The sequence below is a fragment of the Sinohyriopsis cumingii genome, chromosome 2, assembly GCF_028554795.1.
Source record: "Sinohyriopsis cumingii isolate HCF-2022 chromosome 2, ASM2855479v2, whole genome shotgun sequence".
NCBI classification, from domain to species: Eukaryota; Metazoa; Mollusca; class Bivalvia; order Unionida; family Unionidae; genus Sinohyriopsis; species Sinohyriopsis cumingii.
Window position 1 is genome coordinate 44240645 of NC_142962.1, and position 9113 is coordinate 44249757.

A 9113-nucleotide genomic window follows, 5' to 3' on the forward strand; every position below is an offset into this window, starting at 1 on the left:
AGACAATAGGCTAATCTGAAATCTCTACACCATACAAAAGATGTAGCTTTTTAAGGCAAATTATCCATTAAGTAAATGTTTGTAGGTAATCCATTTAAGAACGGTTATTGTCTATGTTGTTGTTTTGGTTTTAACACTGTTTTTCAGCAAAAAAAAACTTGCAAGAACCATGGGAAGCTACTGGCAAGCATTTCACATACCCACACTGGCCAAGCCAGAGACATCTAATTTTGATGGATGCTACCAGTAAGTACCATGAGAAGCTGTCAAGCTTATCACATACCCACACTGGCCAAGCCAGAGACATCTAATTTTGATGGATGCTACCTGTAAGAACCATGGGAAGCTGTCAAGCTTATCACATACCCACACTGGCCAAGCCAGAGACATCTACTTTTGATGGATGCTACCAGTAAGTACCATGGGAAGCTGTCAAGCTTATCACATACCCACACTGGCCAAGCCAGAGACATCTAATTTTGATGGATGCTACCAGTAAGTACCATGAGAAGCTGTCAAGCTTATCACATACCCACACTGGCCAAGCCAGAGACATCTAATTTTGATGGATGCTACCAGTAAGTACCATGGGAAGCTGTCAAGCTTATCACATACCCACACTGGCCAAGCCAGAGACATCTACTTTTGATGGATGCTACCTATAAGAACCATGGGAAGCTGTCAAGCTTATCACATACCCACACTGGCCAAGCCAGAGACATCTACTTTTGATGGATGCTACCTGTAAGAACCACAGGAAGCTGTCAAGCTTATCACATACCCACACTGGCCAAGCCAGAGACATCTAATTTTGATGGATGCTACCTGTAAGAACCATATGAAGCTGTCAAGCTTATCACGTACCCACACTGGCCAAGCCAGAGACATCTACTTTTGATGGACGATAGATGCTACCTGTTAGAACCATGGGAAGCTAACGGCAAGCTTCTCACATACCCACACTGGCCAATTTTGATTGATGCTACTAATTTGTATACTCCATCAATTTGTGTTATTGTTTTTTTAAATTAAATATCCAGGCTGTGTTAACCATGCACATGACTTCACTTCTGATTCTTTGCACATGGAGATCAGCAAAACAATATTCGAAAAGCCACATTCATTCAACTGATTGTCAAAGTAGATAAAATAATTACATGTATTTAAGTAGCCATGACTGTCATTTGTCTTCACATGCATGTCAAGAATGATCAACTAGGCACTGTATGACTGAATTATCCTTACAGAATAAAATTAGTCTGAGCAGAAATAACTCGATTTTCAGTGGCCATACCATATTGTCAGATCATTACCATTTTCATTTAATATCAACTAGGCATCTCAAGTCTTATTGCTAAAAACCAATGTTGATATACCTTTATATCTAGAGTTGATAAGATTTTTTTAGATGGCCACTCTGGTGGCAATATTGGACACCAGATTGACACACTATTTATTCCAGACTAAGTAAGTACCGTAAGAAGTCTTCTGCTCAGAAACCCATTCTGAAAGAACTTGTTGTTCAGGAGTAGCAATAACAAGATTTTCAAGATGGCTGCTTTGGTGGCCTATTTACTTTCAGGTTTGCACTATTTTGATTCAGGACCAACTAGACATCATAAGAATCTTTTAGTGAAAATTCCATGCCTATATAATTCATCCAGGTAGAGTAGCGACAAGGTTTTCAAGTTGTACACTAGTGGCGACCATAATGAATGCCTAGCTATGCACCATTTTCATTCAAGACCAACTGGACACAATATACTGATATGACTTTCCATTCATGTGGCCCAGCAATACCAAGATTTTCAAGATGGCTGCTGTGGCATCTGTACTGGACATCAGATTAGCACAATTTTCATTAAGGAGCAACGAAATTGGACGTTATACTGGCACCATATTTATAACCAAGCAGACACAACAAAGCCTTTACTGAAATACCCATGTTCATATGACTATGTATCCAGTAGGGGTAGTGACAAGATTTTCAAGACAGATGGCCATATTGGAGGTCCAAACGGAACTATTTTCAGATAGAACCGACTAGACATGAAAACCCAGTGTCAATGATTTTCCATTCAGAATGAGTATCAATAAGAATATTTATAAGATGACTGCAACAGCCCATCAAATAAGCTCTTTACGTCTATGACCTGTTGATAAAAAATTCACATAAAACTGAGCATACAAGCTAGTTCTTAACATCCTGATTGTGTCCCAGTTTGTTTTACATACTGGGGCTTTGATTCTGCCAATGAAAATCTCACATACAGAATAATAACAGCACCAAGACAAAGAAAAATTACTGACCAGCTTATGATAAAGGGGACTATTTTATTATGATTTGCAAAATGGAAGGTATGAAATGCTGTAGATATCTGTCAACACTTCATCCAAATCTAGTTCTTTATGATGGGTGTTGTTATGTATTATTTTAATAAGACTGGACAGATTGATACCTTGTGATTTGTATGTACAACAAAAATGTAACTTCATTATAATATATGTTCTGTTGAAAACAGCCTGTACATCTTTTTACAAACATTTATCTCCAGGAGAATTTTTTAAATAAATATGAATAAAATGACAGGCAATAAAGAAATACATGCAGATAACAGATTTTCAGTAAACATATGCTTTATTTCTACCTGTCCTGTACAATCTGCTCATATATACTTCTCAAACATTTCAGTCTTCCAGGGTTTATTTTAACCCTGTTGCACAACAAATTATGAATTTATATCGATTGACTATGTATGAAAAATTACATGTATTATGGTACTGTGAAATAAAATTTGTTACTAATAGTGTTTTTGTTTTGTAACATGCTTGTTGTGTACACTGTATTGTTCTTGCTGCTGACAAACATTCACGTACTACACAATTCTAAATGTATAAGCAAGTTTAATACATGTTGCCATCATTCAATAAATAGAACCAATAAATATAAACCACTGTCCATAATATTATCTTTTAAAAATTATTAATGAAATCTATTTTCCTGTTCTGGGTGTTTTACAGCAAGACATAAACCAAAAGTTTCTTTCATCATAACTGCTCAGACTAGTTGATCTCGGTATCACCTTTGAAATCACCTGCTAGTATTTTCTTTCTCTGGGGGTCGGAGTGCTAAGACATAGCAACACTTTACAGTAACACACAAATATCCAACTAAAGTCTCTTATTTGATGATGTATCATTTTTTGAAATGTTGTTATCTTTTCAATGCTCTCTTCATACCAGCTGTAAAATCAAATAACTGACCATCATAAAATTTTCCTGAAGTTTTGTCTAACAAAAAATACATTGGTTTGTTCTTGACCTTCATAAAAATGTGTGTCCCAGGTGCATTTCTTGCTTGGTTGCAAGACACATTCTCGAGAGGGATTGTAATTGACCTCTTCATTGCAAATGGAGCATAGGTGACCAATTTTATCATCTCACCTCCTTGGAGTAGCCATATTTGAGCCACTGTCCTCAAAGGGTACAGGCAAGTAATGAACACTATCACACCACCTGTTGAAAGACAAGGATTTGACAATTTAAATAATAGTAAATAAGACTAGATTTTAAAAGTAATAAATTAAACCCCCTACCTAGCTCACTGAATATCACTGGTTCCTTGCTGCTATAAAAAAATGAGGTTCAGTACACTAAGATCATAACATGAATTTGTTGAAGAGGTCAGAAAATCTCATCCATAATGTCCAAAAAAATAAATTACATACTCCATTACATGGATTTTTATAAAACAATTAACAAAATAAATTACTCAAATCTACACCATGGCCTTTTGTAAACCACTTAACAAAATCTGTATGCATGATCCATGAATAAAATTTATATGTACTCTTAGTACACTGAAAAATGCATTGCTACATATACCATCGCTGATAATAATTAAGCAAATTATCAACAGGATGCATACAGTCATTAAAATATGACATGCAAAAGACTTTTTATATAGTTAATGTGTATGAAAAATTGAGAATTCATGTGCAATTGCTTGCTTCCTTGGCTGATGTGCAAATTCACCTTTTTCAAGGTACACTAATTTGTATTGACTTTGAAGTTTCAACAACCACAATCTTAAGGACCCATCAACAGTCTTTCTGTGGAAAAAATGATTCTTCCCCAATTTAAGAATACAAGTTCCAATAAAAATATCACTTTCTGCAAAGTCTTTTTATCAACAAAAATACAATAATTCAAAGGATTCTGAAAACAGAACTAGAAATGGTTGCTTTGGCTGCTTTATCTGCCCTTTGATAGTCAATGTGACTAGACAGTCATCAGTAAAGAATGCTTTTGGCAGACTGTGTGAGCATATCATGTTTCTATAATATCTGGGATATTAACCTACTGTCTATGAAGGTCACTTTGCAATTCCCCATGGGTGGCTGCTGTAGACAGGTTTGACTAATTACATTTACAATGCAAGAGTTGGGGGATGTATATATTACATGATTTAAGAAGTATCAACATTACTATCAGTAACATTATGGAAACGCAACAGTCACTGACATGCATTTACTGTTGGTTAAAAACCAAAAACAAAATAACTATAAAACAGTTTTAATCATTCACAAGAGTTTAAAATCTTAAAATGGATCTTTCTGATTTCACTGGGGTTTTTAATGAACATTTACCTCAGGTACCAGTGAAACATCTGGAGTTTTCAACTTGCATACTATATCTGAACATTTCTGCCATGATTCATCAGACACATCCGTATACTCAAAGTTTCTGCCACTTTTTCCAGGTACTCAAGACAAATATTTTCTAATTCACAGATTTTAGCAAAGTAATGAAATATTATACTTAATTACCGGTATATCATTTAACTTTGGTTTTTCTCTGAGTTTCTCTTTTTTTTGTTGCCCATTTTGATTGGTGCACTATAGGATATGGATATACATGCAATTGGACTCTGGCATGCTTTGGGCTTTTTTGTAAAAAGAATCCTGTTCAATTCTAATAAGTAGGTGTTTTGGTTTGGCTTGGTGCTGCACAGCACAGCAACACAAGTAGGTTATTTAGTGCTGAAGCAATTGGTGCAATAGCGGACCCTGACTTGTCCGATTGCAGGATTTGAACATGCACCTTTTTGGTCATGAATCTGTCATGCTAACCATTGATCCTTGCAGTAATCATCATGTCACTTGTCACCTTGATCTGGTTATGTCTAATCTACCTATATATATCCTTATATTGGCAACATGTTTTATATACATATTTTTTCAAGCTTCGATTACCTGGGTCATTTTCATTCCTTTATTATGGGGGCGGCCTGAGTGGCCGAGTGGTCTAAAGTGCTCTCTGTTACGGATCACTGCCATGTCACCTCTGTGTAGGTTCGAGTCTCGGATTCGGCCAATGTGGATATGTGAGAAAGCTTGCCAGTAGCTTCTCGAGGGTCGGTGGTTCTTTCCGGGGTTTTCCTGGGTTCTTCCTCCACCATTAATACTGGCCGCCATGTATAGCCTATCGTGTGCTGAAAAATGGCGTTAAACCCTACAACAACAACAACAACTTTATTATGGTTGGTTATGAATCTGTCATTCATTTCAATTCAGTTTATTACTTTCAGCACAATGTAGGATATAGTTTTAACACTCATAAAACTCATTGATAAACATTGTTGTTGTGCATTTACTGACATTTTTCAACAGACAATAGGGGGTTATACATGGCAGCTAGCATAACTGTTGGAGGAAGAACCGTGGTAAGAACCACTTGAAGCCACTGGCAAGCTTTCTCACATACCCACATTGGCCAAGTCTGAAACTCAAACCCATGCAGATAGTGGTGAGATGCAGTGATTAGTAAAGGCGGGTGTATTAGACCACTCTGCAACCCATGACCCCTCCAAGATAAATGGTACATTCTGGAGCATAGAAATAAAACTGTTATGAATATTAATGTCACCCTAATTTTATGGCAGGCTGCATTCATCAAAGTTTTAGAGCAATATGCATTTGTAACAAAATAATTAGAGGAAGTTCAAATTTAAAAAGTCATACTAATTATCTGGAAAAATTAGTGATTTGGTTATTTCATAATTTTAGTGATTCTGGGGTCAACAAGAAAGCACAATTTTAAAGGTTTAAAATCCTGTAACATCCATCCCTTTACTTTTCAAATAAATCTAAGAGAACAATATAAAAATAGACAATCCAGGTACCAGTATTTGTTTCCTTGTGATTACCTATCTGTTTGAGAAACTTTGTTTGATGAATTTGTCAATAAAGATTTTTTTAAATCCAGATCTGAATAAAATATTTCTTGTTAAATGTACAAATTACTACAATACTGTATATACTTTTACCGTTTTTGTTTGATGAATTGTGCTGATATTATCTGTGACATAAAAATATCTAATTATTTATTAGACTATGAGTAAGATAATGATAAAATACAGAAAAATGAAGACATTTATAAAGGGGATAGATTTTACATAAAATGTTAATATTTCAATACAAACTTTCACTTTAATGTTTTAAAATCAATTTTTGTTCTTATTCATGCATAGTAGGTACATAAGTATAATAGGAACTGGTAAGATCATTGTCTTCACCTTGCTGAATAAAATACACATGCCGATTTTTTAATCACAGATTATTATTGTGCAATTTTGTGCATTTACTTTGCAATGAACTATGTGTAACAGTATTATTGCCCTTTGAATTATGGCTATATGCATGTAAAGGTTTGACAGCAAATAGTACAAAGTATGAAAACTAAAAAGTATAGAAAACAAAAGGCAAAACATAAAATACTTAAAATACATAATTCAAGTACTGACATAAACTAAAGTCCTAGACTTCAACTGGAACATCATCATGGTATGCATGCATTCCAAGTCAAAATGCTACTTCCATTAGTCACTTCTTAAAACATGAAGTATGGTTCATCAGGCCTATTCTACATCCTCCAAGCCCAGATAATTCAGGAAAGGCAGTAATATGTTTATATGAGTAAACTGTTATTCATTTTTATTTACTGCATATTACATAATATGATCATGTAACTGAATCATTACTTGGATGGCAAAATACAATAGTCTACTGAATGGGAAGATATTTACATATTTTCATCAAAACTTATTAACTTCTGACAACTTTCTAATGTAAATGATGCTAAAATCCTTTTGATTGACATATTGATCACAAATGCAATTCAGAATTATTCATTGTCCTTTGTATATGATCTCCCATATCATTTGCCATTTATCCACTTAATACTATGACATCATCCAGGACAACCATGAAAGACCTAACTTTAAATGCAATGAACAACTCTGAATATTGCTCAGGGCAATTAGGGTTAGAGAACTGAAAGAAGGATTAAAGAGAATCGAATGAAATAATCCGTTTCCCTGTAGACTTACCAAATAAGACGCTGACAAATAAAAAACTATATCTGAATTTGTTTCCTCCAAAATTTATTTTCCTCCACCATGCCACTGAATCGTCATTTTGCTGGACAGGAATCTCCTTGAATTTACTGTAAGCAAACTCCGCCATTACTGACCAGAAGAAGAGCTGGGACAGTCCAAAGATGGAAACAATCATTATGAATCTTGATTTGTCATACGAATAAAGCATAACATTGTTTGGGACATTAGTTTTAATTTCAAAAGGGTGAATGTCCGTTTTTCTTTGGGATCGAGCATAATCTGATGCATTCTGTGAACGAATTACTCTGATAAATTTTGTGGAACAAAAACGGATATCTCTCCATTTAGCAGTAAATAGTTGCTTTGTCAGGTAATTCCACAACATTCCTCTCTGACACCTAGCTCCAACAAATCTTAACGTATTTGGTAAAAATGAAATAAATATTACCCTTAAACTTTAAGAAATGTTTGTGGGTTTTTTCTGTCTTTCTTTCCCCCCAGCAGTCTACACTATGCTGATATTGGGCTCCAACTTGGAATACGCCATTTCTCGAGAAATTGCGCGCAACAACTTGGAATTTCTAATTGTTGCGCTCTTTCTCGAGAAATTGCGTGGTCGTTGGCTCCAACTGCCATGACAGTTGACTGCTTTTCACAGTTTGTAAAAGAATATATTCCACTTTCTCAAAATTGTAAACCAATCTGCTTATCGAAATCATAAAGCTGAAGCGAGAAAACTGTTTTCTTTTTCGTCATACGTGCCCTAACGGGCGAAAAAGACGTTAATCCAAATAGTCAGTCTGTTTTCTCTCAATGATTCGGAAGAAAGCTTAGCAAATATACTTGGTGGAACAAAGGATTCAAAATAATTATATATTCTAAATTTGTATTATAACACTGATTTATAGTATTTGTGAACTACGAATACATCTTCCCAACGAGAAGAAATTGCTGTTGAAATAACGCAGATTAAATGTATCGATACGTTTTAAATCAGCAGTACCATTGACTTTATTTTAGTCATTTGTCAATCTTGTGACACATCGACCAAAATTTAAATGATTCAGCATAGAGTTGTTGAGTGTATTTTACTAAAGCTATAGTAGAATTTATATGAATTCACTCTGTCTCGAACTGCCCATTTTACTGCTAAACTGTTAAATAGACCAGACCCTGAACATTTCAAGGCTGGTCTACAATCACTTCAACCTCCCAGTCTAATAGAATAACAAGAACTGAATGGGCACCAGAGAGAACAGGAGCGAAACACTGAATACAAATAGTTTTTGTTGTATTTTCCATTTATGAACTCAATCCAAATGAAAGATGTTTCTTATCTTTGACGCGTATAATTGGATACAAAATTGAAGATCACTGATGTGAATAAACCAACAGGAATCATATTCAGTGATGTGTCTCTCCTGCTTCGCTTGTGCAGTACGCAATCCAAAAACATGGCATTGCCATTCTAGCAAGAAATGTAGAATATTGCATGCAATGTTTAGTTGTTATGGGCATAAAAGATTTACTTAATTTGCGAAAAATATATGAATGCTGACCATACAAGCAACAATATCTAGGAAATTTAGTTACAAACAATGATACGTGTCTCGGTACTTTGCCAAAGTAATTATAATCCCTTGATATATCCAACTGTTATAACGAGAGAGAGAGAGTGAGAGAAAGAGAGAGAGAGAGAGAGGCCACATTTTTT

At 35.0% G+C, this 9113-nt stretch overlaps 1 protein-coding gene across 1 annotated transcript; it reads right to left on the reverse strand.

Annotated features, from left to right (window-relative positions):
• Nucleotides 1–2619: 2619 nt before the first annotated feature.
• Nucleotides 2620–8037, reverse strand: LOC149804741 (transmembrane protein 223-like). The gene is made up of 2 exons (XM_089943771.1): nt 7391–8037; nt 2620–3516 (listed from the first exon to the last, which is right to left on the reverse strand). The coding sequence occupies exons 1-2, from the start codon at nt 7782–7784 to the stop codon at nt 3215–3217; spliced, it is 696 nt and encodes a 231-aa protein (XP_089799897.1). The 5' UTR covers nt 7785–8037; the 3' UTR covers nt 2620–3214.
• Nucleotides 8038–9113: the final 1076 nt, after the last annotated feature.

What these genes read in the sequence shown, in the direction of transcription:
- LOC149804741 (XM_089943771.1), bottom strand. Translation starts at nt 7,784, where the DNA reads ATGTTGTGGAATTACCTGACAAAGCAACTATTTACTGCTAAATGGAGA. An exon ending in ATTTGTCAGCGTCTTATTTG is followed by an intron (nt 3,517 to 7,390) that starts GTAAGTCTACAG and finishes GTCTTTCAACAG; the next exon opens with GTGGTGTGATAGTGTTCATT.